The 13,365-nt window shown below is 53.1% G+C and overlaps 1 protein-coding gene across 1 annotated transcript in view; it reads right to left on the bottom strand.

Annotated features, from left to right (window-relative positions):
* Nucleotides 1–1,524: 1,524 nt before the first annotated feature.
* LOC100906860 (protein O-mannosyl-transferase TMTC1) overlaps nucleotides 1,525–13,365 on the bottom strand; it is a 40,824-nt gene continuing 28,983 nt past the window's right edge. The window contains exons 2-14 of the mRNA XM_029112458.1: nucleotides 10,829–11,096; nucleotides 10,325–10,650; nucleotides 7,525–7,722; nucleotides 6,330–6,501; nucleotides 5,842–6,200; nucleotides 5,628–5,741; nucleotides 5,095–5,238; nucleotides 4,794–5,005; nucleotides 2,992–3,127; nucleotides 2,740–2,884; nucleotides 2,066–2,326; nucleotides 1,786–1,863; nucleotides 1,525–1,683 (exon numbers count right to left, since the gene is read on the bottom strand). Coding sequence (XP_028968291.1) covers nucleotides 1,525–1,683; nucleotides 1,786–1,863; nucleotides 2,066–2,326; nucleotides 2,740–2,884; nucleotides 2,992–3,127; nucleotides 4,794–5,005; nucleotides 5,095–5,238; nucleotides 5,628–5,741; nucleotides 5,842–6,200; nucleotides 6,330–6,501; nucleotides 7,525–7,722; nucleotides 10,325–10,650; nucleotides 10,829–11,096 — 2,572 coding nt within the window. The remainder of the gene's footprint in view (nucleotides 1,684–1,785; nucleotides 1,864–2,065; nucleotides 2,327–2,739; nucleotides 2,885–2,991; nucleotides 3,128–4,793; nucleotides 5,006–5,094; nucleotides 5,239–5,627; nucleotides 5,742–5,841; nucleotides 6,201–6,329; nucleotides 6,502–7,524; nucleotides 7,723–10,324; nucleotides 10,651–10,828; nucleotides 11,097–13,365) is intronic.

The raw sequence follows: 13,365 nt of genomic DNA, 5'->3' as shown, positions 1-13,365 counted from the left end.
TATGCTACATAGACCTAGTCACAGGGATACAATGTACATGCGACTTATCACAGCAGGTTGGTTCAAGACCTCAGCCAGTTCTCTACCAGGTGTTTGCTGACCTCCGGAGGTCTCGCACCGCGTCCTCTACCGACATAATTTCGCGAAACTCCTGGTCATCCAATCCAGGCATTCACTAATTGGGGGAATTGCGTAGCGGGAACTCAGTCGGAGAAACATGCGCGATTCGGGACCATCAGAGGTTTTATTCGAGAAAGGGACGAAATCCGTCGCTACGGGCCCCAAACCTCCGATGGCGAATCGAGAGTGATCGAAATTTTGAATGAATTCTTGATTCGATAAAAAAAGTATTGGTCGCTCTGATTTCGATTCTTAGAAGAGCAGCGGTTGGACTTTAATGAAATATCTGAGATATCGAAGAAAGAGAACGCTAGGAGACGACTCTCTCGGAGGGCAGCTTCGCGAAGAAAAGAAAACGGACGGAGGCGGCAATGTGAGCGAGGTTCGGAGCGGGATTTCGCTCCTCAGGAGGTTATTGGCCTTCGGAGCTCCGTCCGTGGGTTCCTCCCGGCCCCAGTCTTGATTGATTTTCACTGCTTCCATGCTTCTAATTGTAGCTTTCTTCTGCTCCTCCGTTCACGATTTTTTCTTTGCTTCGCTCATTTCCGGTCTCTCTCCCATCCCTCGAAACTTCACATTTTGCTTCTTCGCTAATTAAAGTGGCTGAATCAGTCGTCTCTGAAGCTCTTGCGCGAGTCATTGGTATTTCGGTCAAGTGCGCTTGGGGTATCGGCTCCTGATTCCCCGTTTCTCTCGAGTCGTTCCCGCATGGTCCGGAGTGTGGCGGATCCTCAACGCTGGAGGTAGGTGCTTACAACGCCTCTCCCTCGCGCGCCATTTCTGGGGATAATTTCTCCGCAAAGTCTACAATTTGGGAGCCACACCAATAATTTTGTAGCTGAGGCCTCTCGAAGACACAACTTCGGGAGCAGGCCGATTCGACGGCGGGCCGATTCCACGATCTTGGATTTTGAGATCGTCGAGAAACGAAAATTGTTAGCGTAATACGACTTTACAGGGCCTTCCGACACCGTCCCCGCAATTCTCCGAAAGAAATCTCATTCTCAGTGCCAGTCTTTCGGCACCTACTCGAAACAGTACTTCTAGGGATGAATTGTACACCAGGGCTCAAGGTTCGAGTCTCTCCGAACCGTCTATGGGATGAAACTTTGTTCTTCGTCTGTGTCCGTCTGAGGTTGAGAACTCGCAACAAGTTCTGACGAAAATACTTTGTTCTCTGTCAGTTGCAGGGGGACTACACCGAGCGGAAGGAAAAGTACTTCTCTCTCGCGCTCCGAGAAATCTCTACACAAGGTGCTCGTTATTTACAGTTCCTGGACGGCTGGGTGGCGCTGTTTTCGATGACTCTTGAAATTTATATCTTTGGTGAACCTCCTCGAAAACGGGATTATTCCGCTCGCCAACTCAGAGATATCGAGTTTTCAGCCCGTCCGCGAATTTCTCTCAGCTCATTTCGAAAGCAGCATCGATCGTCGTGCTGTGTTGTCGGAACGACTTCAGAATTCTCTTGCGTAGTTTCTCCATGTTCTCCACTACCAGGGTATTGTTAGGATCCAGCGAGTACGCGATGGTGTAGTGGTGGAACGCGGACGAGAAGTCACCCTATAAATAATTGACTCTCTCAGAAGAAGCGCCCCGAATCATAGTGAGAATCTGACTGAGCCGCCGAAGATTTTATGTCCAGTATATGGAGCATTCATTTACCTGTAGGTGGCGGATCACTCCCAAATTGATATGAGCGTGCGAAAGGTCCGGCTGCAGCTTGATTGCTTCAACATAGCACTGGAATTATTTAGGAGAGAGAATTATTCGAGCAATCGGGTACCAGTTGGGGCTCCGCAAACCACAGGGAGCCTCTGTCCTAAGCCGATTCCAGAGGAGGTGTGCACTCCATCGGGAGCCTTCCCTCCTTCCTCGGTCTTTTTTTTCCTCGAAAACGCGGTGCGCTCAATACGGAACGGGAAAAGGGAGCAAGGACACCAACCTCTGCCGAGCGATTCAGGTTGCTCATGTCCTTGAGAATGTCTCCGTAGTCGGCATGCAGAGGAGCGCATTCAGCAGCTCCTTCAGGACACAAACGGATGGCCTTCTGAATCCACTCCGAAGCCTCCATGGTTCGGTTGGTGAAGCTGTAGAGCAACGCCAGCTGCCGGAGACCGTCGCGGAATCCCGCGTTCCGATTCAGGGTTTCCTGGAGGATTTCCTCCGCGGCGTCCATATGGCCCAACCGCATCAGCATTTGAGACTGAAAGAATTTCTCGTTTACTCAGAGTCTACGATCGACCAGCTCGGCCCAGACGGCGGGAAATATCGGACCCCCGAACGCGGGAAGTCGTCGCCGAAGCTTGAGTATCGGAACTCCGACGCTGAGGCTCTACCCAAGAAGCAACAGATCAGCAGAGCGGGTGGATCGGGAGGCCGATGAGTTTAGAAGCTGCACGAAGGGATCAACACCTTCCTAAGGATTAGAATTCATGACAGGCAATCAACGTAATCTCTCGGGTCAGTGTTCGCTTCCGTGCGTCCCGCCACTCCCTTTCTCTGCTCGTTCAATCACTGCCGAACGACAACAGCAACGACAATGAGGGGACGCCTCCGTAATTACCAAAGAGCTGAATGCGTGAATGAATAGGCAACACTCGTCATGCATAAACTTACGTAATGGAGTCGGCCGGGCAGATGTCCCGGATGGATGCTGAGGATCTCTTCGAATATTGTCTGAGCCTCTTGGAATCTTTCGCTTTTGACGTAGAGAACCGCCAGCTGATCCATCACTTCCGGGTCGGATTCCAGCGCGAGCGCCCTGGAAAGACGGGGACGATCGCGTTGTTTATCCGATCGCCATGGAGAATTCAGATATCAGAAGCCTCGGATCCGAGAAAGCATCGCGGGACGAAAATTATCGCCGACCTTTTGTACAACTTCTCCGCTTCGTGGTCTGCACGAAGGAATTTCATCGTTTCGGCTGCGTTCACCACCGCCACGGTGTTGTCCGGCTCGAGGGCAATCGCTTGCTTGTACTGTTCGGAGGCTTCGAGTAGGCGACCTGTGAGAGAGTGTCCAAGTTGAGAATGGCTGACAATGAGAATTAATTCGTTCTCCAATCGGCACCGAGCAAACTTATCAGACCGCTAAGAGCTTCGGCGGATCTGCACTACAGGCGAGTAGAGACCCAAGTAGAGACTCTGGCCCAACTCGGATGGACCTCGATGATGACATCGTTGCGTCCGGATCATTGCACTCGGTGTTCGCTCGTGGTTTGAGTTTGCCGAACAAGGCCCATTCCGGATAAAGAGCTGCGTGTGATGCTGTCATCACGAGTTACCGGATAAGAGGAGTAGATTCGGCGATTGCCGAGAAACATACGGTGAGACAAACACACAATCAACCAGTGCGTTCCGAGAGCCTATCTCTGTTATCGCACTCATTGAGGTATCGGTTATCGACGGAGCGTCGGCGGCTACACAAAGGCCCATGCATCCTGGACTGCCAGTCCATTCGCTCTACCCCGCCCGTATGCTTCGACGTTCGTTCCCGCCCTCGACGCCACAAACGCCTGTCTGCACAGTCGTATCTTTGCGTCTCCCGCTTCCGGACGTGCTTCCGCGCGGAACCGCTTTCAGCTCATGGTGCCGTTGTGGTCGAACCAGACCTCCGGGAGCCGCGGGGGAGGAGGGGTTGGGGACCCGCAGGCGCCGGAATCGGTTCCGCAGAAGGCCACAGCTGTAGCTTGAGCCGCAGCTGTGGAAACAGATGAGATGACAGGATATTCAACTGCGCCGCGATACAAAGACCTAGCAAGAGTCGATCGTACCCATAGCAGCGAAGGAATCGAATGCGGGGGAGGGGGAGAATCACGTGTGCGAAAGTCAGGGAAGGACTCGATCGGCCAACCGACCAACCGACCGACCAATCGACTGACCGCGGACCGGCCAGATAGGCAGGCGCATTCGTTATTCCGTCGCGTTGCAGGGAAGGATGTCATTTTGATCTGAGGCAATGGCGAACGAGCCCTAGTCCAGCTCGTTGTGTTGCTCAGTGTGAGACCTCGACTACGCAACGTCGCCGTATCGTCCGTCTCGAAAGTATTGCGAACCCCCGACGAAAGGGAACTCGCACCGCCCATCCAGAGGTCTTCGTGGAGTTGGACGCACGAAAATGACTGACGACCTATCTCGACGGGGACAACGCCGGAGAGGCTCGAGGACCCTCGACGTCGTTGTCTTGCGAGGGAGGGACAGGTTCGTGAGATGGTCGGAGATTTATTTCCGTGTTGAATTATTTGCAAAGTTTCAGGAGCCGACTTCCTCGGCCGGAGACAACTCAAGCAAAGAGAATGCTCCGTGCCTCGTCCTCAGCCCTTCATCTCGCAGGGGCTCTCCGCCACTACCGGTCGGGGTTGCAGTGCGGCGACGACCACGGTCGCCGTCCATCGCCGAGCAGATCACCTGCGACGCATCTCTCATGTCAGAGAATCACTTTCGCCTCCTCGTCCTCCTGTCTCTCCTCCCTCGCATCCAACGGATTTCGTTCTCGTTCCGGCTTTTCGTCGAGTCCGACATCCTCGGATGCTTTTTCGCGATTCTGATCCCCGTCAGAAGACCGATCATCCCGACCTCTCGGAAGTCAGATTCTACGATCCGATGGAATGCACGCTTGTGGCCGGTGTTTAGTCGAGCATTGAGTCAGTCGGTTCCGATCAGACAACTCACCTTGTGATTGCAAAAACGTTCCGTAGTTGTTCCGGATGGGCGCACTTTGACCATTTAATTGAATTGCTTTCCTGTGCAAGTTTTCCGCCAGGCGAGATTGACCCTGCAGACCCTCGAGGTCGGCCAGGGACGAGAGAGCCTCTGCCAATGATGAATCCAGAGCTAAGGATCTCTCCAGAAGAGCTCTCGCGAGCTTCAGTTGGCCTCTTTTCCTGGAATCGGGAAAAATCATTGCTGAAGCCGATCCCGATCAGATAAGCAGACCACTGCCCAGATGGATGGCTGATGGTCGAGAGCATACCTGTACAACATCGCCAAGTTGTAGTGAGCCCCGGCATGCTCGAGATTTATGTTGATCGCGAGACGAAAGTGTTTTTCGGCTTCCGACTGCGATGCCACAACGGTGCCGAGGTTATTGTGAGCTGACGCATGGTTGGGGCATAAGCTGGAATTCAAGTAGGTCATAGAATAAGATGAATGACGCAAGGATCGTAATGCAGGACGAATACTGCAATCCGAGGGAAAATGTCGCTCGTCAAGTTCCAGGGAGTCGCGAACTGCCCGAGTCGCAAGCTGTGTCCAACGCGGCTCAGACGACGGCTCTGACCGAGGAGGGTCTGCGTCTGAATGTTGCGAAGTGCATCGCATAGATTTCCTTTGGGAGCGTTCTCTCGCGCAGCTTCCCTTCGCGAGTACCAAGCGAGGCTTTCTGAACGATTGTTGTCGCTGTCGACGTTGTTCTGCCTGCCTTGCCGTCCTGGACACAGCCGGTGAGATGTGGACTCCAGGGTTCGGGGCCTGGAACCCAGTCGATCTATTTGAAAGGTTACTTACTCAACGGCTTTCTGATAATGCTCGATAGCGCTATTGCGTCGTCCGATGTCTCGCATCATGTTGGCGAAGTTGTAGTGCATTTTGCAATTGGTGGGCAGCTCACGGACTCCGGATCTGCAATGACCGCAGATTAATGCGTGAACGCTATTTCCTTCACTTGCCCGCTGGAGGCGGGAGGGGTAGCGGCCCGAGGAGACTCGGAAAAAATACTTACTCGAACAGAGCTTCGCGGGACGTCCACACGACGTTGCGACGCACCGTACGCAAGGCGGCAACCGCCGCCCAGAGGATCAGGATGAGCACCAAAAATTTCTGTCTCCGGTTCCACTCGATGCATCGACGTCCGTTGGCCGATCTCTGCATGTGGTGCAGAAGCCGGCGGAATCCTTCGACGAGCATTAAACAGAAACCCATACTCGGTATATAGAGAATTCTCTCAGCGACGACAAATCCGACCGTGACAAAGAGATTGGAAGCCGGAATGTACGGGAGACAGAGGAGAGCGACGGCAACCAAGAATAGCGGCTGGCCGTTTTCCGTCCCGCACTGGATCCCTTGAGTGAGTACGGTTTCCTGTTTAAATTGCTGCACGCTCATTTCATTCGACGTTGTTATCAGAGACGAGCCCGGAGCTTCGCTCGCAGACGTCGTTATGGATGGCGATTCCCTCTCGCAGCCGAATCCGAGATCGTAGTACGCCACGTGTCGTACGATGCGTCCCGCGCAAACCAACAAGGCAACAGTTGCGAGGTTCCGAGTGTCGAGCACGGAATGCACGACCGGCACGGAACCCATCTGCCAATCGTAGGACAGAACAGCTGGGTATAGAAGGAGTTTTATGTTGAAGGCAGTCAAGTAGCTGTACGTCAAAAACCTGGAAGGAGAATAAATTCTCCTGTCAGCCTCGAATCCGATTTTCATGTTCACGGCTTCTCCGAGTTCAGCTTTCCCTGTTCCAGGCCCAAATTAGAATCCAATGATTCGTAGATCCGATACGCATCCGATGTTCCCGCATCGGTCTCGTTACACTTCGAAGGCTTACGTAGCCCAAGAATTGAAAAGTGGACCCCTCTGGATGCTCATGTCGAGACAACCCTCAAAAGTTGCGAATATCGTATTTATTACGTCAATGGTTTTTCAGGTTATTTGCATCTCATCGAAATCGGAGTATACTTCCGCTGGCGATGAGCGCTGGGAGGCGAGGGGAAAAATTGAAAACAGCAATAATTCCAAGCGGAAATACGGAAACGAGTCCTCCGAAACAGAAACGCGCCTCAGTCAGTTGGGGGACGAATCCCTATGGGCTACTCCTTCCGCCTCGCTGCGGGATTCCCATTATGAGATGGTATGAAACGGTTGGTGTGCGTGGCTTTTCGTGAAGCGTGACGCTACGAGAATGACCTCTGTACGCTCATTCCGTACGTGGATGAGATCAATGGGGCGTCTTCCCCTTCCCTTCTGCTCTGTCTGACAGGAGCGAGGCTGTAATCGGTCCCCGAGCGAGGGTCTGTCCTCCAGCGCAGTGACCCCACAATTGTCAGATGCGGGAGCGTTATGTAGTGGCCATGATAGTCGGCAGCTAATCCGGACAATAAAAGTGGCTTTCAAGATACCTCCATTCGTCCCCCGGATAGCTCCGAATGTCGGACAGGAACCGACGACGATGAGCGAGCACCAACAGCGATAAGAAGAGAGAGCCGTTTGTGAACTGTTAGTGGACTGTCATCACAAGCAAGAGTGATTCCCTCTCGACCTTGAGCCTTTTTTCCTTTCGGCTCATAATTGGGCTCTGTCCTCGCCAAACGGAGACGGAGTCGCGATGAATCATCCGAGGACTCCTTCCCAGATTGCTGGAACATTTAGGCTTCTTTTTCGAAATTCCTCCTCTTTCACGTACCTGGTGAGCAAATGAGGGTCGTGTGCGGCTGGATTGTCGTGCTCAGAGAACTTCGGCAGGGAGCCCCCCAAGAGAAACACTCGAAAGCTGAATAGACCCGCTAACGTGACGCACGAAGTCACGAGATGATCATCGGCTGTGAACCAGTTGACGATCTGGCTGCAGCGGGTTGATACGTTGCGCTGGTTCATCGGGGAACTGAAAAAAAGTTTGATTCCAGTCGGAAATTGCTGTGGAATTCGCAATCAACAGCCCATATCATCGACCGTCTCCTCCCATGACCCATGAGACCCTAGCTCGAGACCCGACATGAGTACCCCTCCACGATCCCGGGCGGCCCCGGAATTGAGCCAATACCGCGGCTGGCTACCCTTCTGCTCCCGGTCCCTGACACCATGCAGAAAGAGCAGCCGTCCGCGGATATGTCGATAATTCCGACAAGAGAGGAGCTGCTCGAGCCGAGAAGCACCGGGGCTTGTCTGAAAGCCCACGATCAGCGAGAAGCCCTTAGCGGAGAGAGGCTAAACGGCGAAGCCAGGACCTGGACCCTTCGAGGACTCGACTCGAGAGCTCGAGACAGCTTCCGGGCGCGTTTTCACGTCGCGACTCCGACACGCGCGCGACGTAATCTTGGAATCGCTCTGACCGCGGGTCAAGCCTTCCGCCAGATGTACGAGCCTTGCGTACGACTCCTCAGATAATTCAGTATGACTGCTCGAATCCACTCGTGGCTGTGCGGATCCACTCGACCTAACGGGGTACGGGGCGGAGAGCGGAGGGAGAACTCGATTGGAGAGATTCATCAGGCATGCAAGCGTGCCGAAACGCGAAGTGCGACAAGATTTGCAGGACATTCCCGTGATATGAGAGGGAGAGAGAAGCCGGCCGGCCGACCGACCGTCTGACTGACTGACGCGGGAGAGCGCCACACGACCGGAACGTTCCGTGCACTCGATATGCAAACGCTGATTCGGCTGGAAAGCATCGCAATAGCGTGTAGTAGTGAAATAGCCGCTCTTATGTAGCAACTAGCGGCTCGGTTGGCTCGCGTGGCTACGTTAGCTCATTCAAGCGGCCTTAGGCTTTTAGAAGGAGATGTTAGCAGCATGAATAATGCAGAGCCCAAACGAAACTAAGCACTAATGGAGAGCCATCGGGCTCGAAGGAAACGACCGACCCATGATAAGATTCCACCTTCGCGGTGCTCCCACGGTCAGCCCGTCTGCTGGCTCGCCGACCGGTCGGGCGGACGAATGGGCGACCCGTTCGCTAGCCAGTCTTGCCCGTCCGCCGAGCAACGTACCGTAACGTAACGGATATGTTGCCCCTGCATAAGGGGCAACAACGACCCGATGGTCCGGCTGGGTCGACTGGGATTCTCTGTTCCGTAAGTTCGGTTTTGTCGGACAGAGACGCTCAAACTCCAGAACTCCGAACGGTCGCGTGGACCCTCCCCGTGGGCGCTACTTCCCCCTCTTCTCCCTCTCACCCCAATGTTGCGAGACATGACGACCGGGAACAAATCTTCCCTCGGAGTGTGCAATGCTTTTGGAATGGCGAGGAGGTTCCCGAGTGCAACAAGCTCCTGATTCCTCTCCGTGCCCTGATCATGATTCCGATGAGCTGTCTGCGCTGCGAGGCGCAAAAACGGTCTCAGGACTCGAGTTCCGAGCGGGAGTTCTTGTATCCTGCCGGTGCTTCTCGACTCAATGCCGGCGCTCGACTGGAGGGAGAATTTTTCTCGCTCGACACACGGCATTCCGGCATGAAACGAGGGATTTCGACATGAGACACGCCACGCCGTCTTTGAGCTGCGTTTGCAGCATTTTTAGAGAGTGTGTCTGCTCTCTTCGGTTTCAACTAGATACAAAGTTTACATTTGTCGGGAATTCTGGAAACATGTGAACAGACATGAACTGCTGGACGCGGCCCTTTGTGGAACTCCTGGATCACAAAACGATGCCTACGAATCAGTTTGCTCGTCGAGCCAGTCGGGAGAACGTGGTAATGGTGTTCAACAATCTGGTGCGACAGGACGACAGAATTTGGAAATCTTATCTCTGGCAGAAGACGGAAGTATCATCATTCGCGAGTATGTTTTGGGCACGCTCGACACGCCTTTCTCGAGAGCACACGAGCGGACCGCTACGGACGGGCTGTCTTCCGATATTCAGCCGATACCTCCGCCATCAACTCGCTATGAGCTCATCTTCGAATCCGTCGCAGTTTGTCCGTCGGACATAGCCTGGAGTCCTCGCTCAAGTTGTGGGCTCTTGTTGGACGACGACGATCTCACAACTCGGCGGGCGGCCTATTATCATATAAAAGTTGTCTGACTGAACTCCCAGGAAGACGGATTCGTAGGATCCAAAGACGTTGCGAGAGAGCCCCTCTAGACCGGAGCAAAAAGTTTTTGAAGGTGGGCGCCCGCCCGCCCGCTTCTTGGTCTGCTGCCACGTCTGAAGGATCGTGGGGTGGTACCGCGAGAAGGCTACAACGACGGCGCGGCGGGCCCATCGCAGTGTGCCTGTCTGGCTCACAAATGCAAATCAACACTTGTCGAGATCTTCTCGCCACAACAGCCGTCTGGCCCTCGGCGTTGTAGCAGCAGTCGCAACGGCGGCGGTCGGGCGGCGCCTCCTGCCGATGTTGCAGAGCTTCCGACTGAATGAAGAGCATGTTGTCAAGAAAACGAGTGCATTCCCGCGGCCCCGATTCTCATCGCGCCCAGAGACTGACTTGCGCAGTCAGTCAGACGGAGTCCGAGATGGATGAATAAATATGAATGAGCGAAACTCACCAATGGAAGGCTGAAGGTCGTTTGCAGAGGAGTCGCAGCCGGTACACGATCAGCACTCCGAACACAGTTATTCCCTGTTCCTTGCTGAGCATTGACATCACTCCGAGAGCCATCGCCAACCATAAATGCGTCGGAGCTCTGGCCCCCAAGTTGAAGAACTGGCTATCACTCGCAGTCTGTGCTCTGACGTTGTTCCTTTGGTTCCGTTCGTGCGGGAACTCGCCGATCGTGGCTTGAGCTTCATCGCATGATTTGATGAAGCATAGAATCGATGCGAGGTAGAATACCGCGCAGAGTACGTCCGCCCTGCCCACGATCGATGTAACCTGGAACATTTTTCATTCATTCATTCACTCGTCCCCTCGTCGGAATTCACCAGAAACCCTCCCCCAATTAACGATCCGATTCCAGGAGGCCGTCTCGTTCAGCTACATATATCCTCGCCGTCGAGATCTCGAATGACCGGATCCTCTTTACTAAGAGAGCCGTCCCTTCCGAACTTACAGCTTCGGTGTGGATGGGATGAACTCCGAAAATGGTGACGAGGGCCAGGCGCAGAAACAAGGAATCGTTCTCGGACCAAGCATTCGACGAGGTCGTTTGCTCAGCTTTGCCGCTGCTGTGAGCCGTTGCAGCGGTTTTCGATTTGCCGCTATGAGATGTCGTCAGACATTTCGCAAGAGTGCTCAAAAGTACACAGCAGATGAAATGTAGGACAACATTTGTCACGTGGTAGCTCCTCGAACGAAGTCCTCCGAACAGGTAGTTCAACCTGGAACGCAAAAAATATAAACTCAATCAGAGGATAGCGTGTCACGCCTTCCAAGACTTTTCGGGACTTCCGATCGAGAGGATTAGCGGACATCTCTGGATTAGGAACATTTTATTGAGAGCTCGAAAGTCGCCGAATACGGGTCCAAAGCATGCAGATGAGTTGCTCAACAGTGAACGTCGGCATCGTGGGTTCCCTGTTTATTTCGCTGACAAATCGTCGCCGTGTTCTCACATGGTTCGCTGGATGCACGCGATGAACTGTTTTGAATAAAACGCGCATCCGCCGTATACCGTGTGGACTCTGTCGTAAGTTCGGAGCCAGAGATGTTTTTGATGTTTGTCCGAAGAGATTTCCGTCAGAGGCTGGGCTCCAGTTTCGCCTGATAAATCCTTCCGTGCCAAACTCCTGAGGATGCCACCGAGTCTCGCTCCGTCAGCAAACTCTTCGATAAATGACCGTGAGCGGAGCAGAAGACTCGATGCTCTGCCGAGGACCTCCAGGAGGACCGCCTGCGAAATCTCGCGCAGACTCACTCGGACGGCTCCCTCAGGAAAGTCGAGGCGCGAGCATTTTCCGCCGAGCGAGCAGGAACGACTGAATAGACCGAGCGAGCTATGTGTATAGTCGTATGAAGATTTTATCACGTTCAGCTACCTGAGAGAACATGTGTCGGAGATGAACGGGTGTTTCGTAGTTTTTGATCTGCGGTTCAAGATAAAGCTCAGTGTCTGTCGCGGCTGGATGCTGATGACGGTGACAGTACACGCCGTGATCGTTACGGAGATCTTTATTCAAGTTGACACAGTGTGGCGGACAGCCCGAGCAACGTCGAGCTCTGCAGCTTTCCAACGGTCACGCCACTCTCAGCTCGAACTTCACAGGCGCCAATCCATGAATTTCGGAAACTTCACTACGTCACATGAGTTGTAAGTCGCCGACTCGTGAGCCAGGCTGCGATCTGATAATCGGTGGGAAACACTATGAAACTTTCAGAACGCCGAGGAGAATTGGAATTACTGGCTTCACTGAACAAGCGGATCCGAATCGGTTGGAGTCGAAAGTCTCCGCTCGGCGACGGACCCATTCAGTCTGCCGCTGGAGATTTCTCCCCATTCGAAAATGACTCTGATCGTAAAAAGAATATTTACTGCCGACCTCTGACATCCCATCAAAACAATTACCAATTCCGTCGTCCTGTCTATCGCTATTTCGTTGGTTTACCCTCGGTTCTTCCCTGGGCTCCACATACGACTTCTGCTCACAACGTACAAGCGAACGCAAGTATTACAGAAGAAACAACGACATGGTCGTTTGGTCATGCATTTCCTTTCGTAAGTCTCAAACGAATGCTACTGTAGCTCGACAAATAGCGAGAAGACAAAAAGAAATTTTCTGAACTGCATCTGCGCTCACACATCATCATCATCGTCGATGACCAACGTCATCACCGAATAAACAGCGATGCGATGAATTTTGAAAAGAGAGAGACTCGAGACACGGAGAGTATTCATGGAAGCCCAGTCGGGCAGGGTCGAGGCGACTCGGAAGACGGGGCTCACCGGTATATTACTCGGAGCCTTGCTCCGAATCTCTAGGAGCGATCCCCGAATTCGCGCAAAGATCCAATTCTCCCCAATCCGCGCATCGAAATCTTTGTCGTCCTCCATACATCGCTCGACTGGTGCTAGATCGGAACCGATGACCTCGGTCCAACCCAGACAACTGGAGTTTGATTTGTGACGAGAGCAAGCGCAGCGTGGAATTCGAAATCAAATAATAGTGATCTTTTTTCTTTCGAATCAAACGTAAGACGGAGTGCTTTATGAGCGATGCCTCGGCAGAGCTCTGAGCCGACTCGTGAATTCGCTAGTGATTCGAGTGATTCCTCTTTTATCTTTCTCGCTTTGACGCGTAGAATTATGGTTCGAACGTCCGAGAGGAGAGTGGTCAGATGGGCCTATTCGAAGAACCTGTCTCCATTTGAGAATGGAGAAGAGAAAGAAACAAAGAAGGAAAATAAAAGAATGGACTCGAGTTTTGGGTGCTGCTCGATGTATGGCATCGAATGTGCGCGTCTTCTGACAGACATTGCTCAAACTCTATCTGGGAGCCTTTCGGAACAGAAAGACGTCAAAAGGGGAGAAAAGAGTGAACGAAAAAAACGACGACGACAACACTGCAATGCTGACTGACTGAGTGACGGTGTGCTCGGCTAACAATGAACCTAACAAAAACTGTATCCGATTTCTGCCGGCCTTTTGTCAAC

This window comes from Galendromus occidentalis, unplaced genomic scaffold, assembly GCF_000255335.2.
Source record: "Galendromus occidentalis unplaced genomic scaffold, Mocc_1.1 scf7180000077504, whole genome shotgun sequence".
Lineage (NCBI taxonomy): Eukaryota > Metazoa > Arthropoda > Arachnida > Mesostigmata > Phytoseiidae > Galendromus > Galendromus occidentalis.
This window is presented reverse-complemented; position numbering and strand designations above follow the sequence as displayed.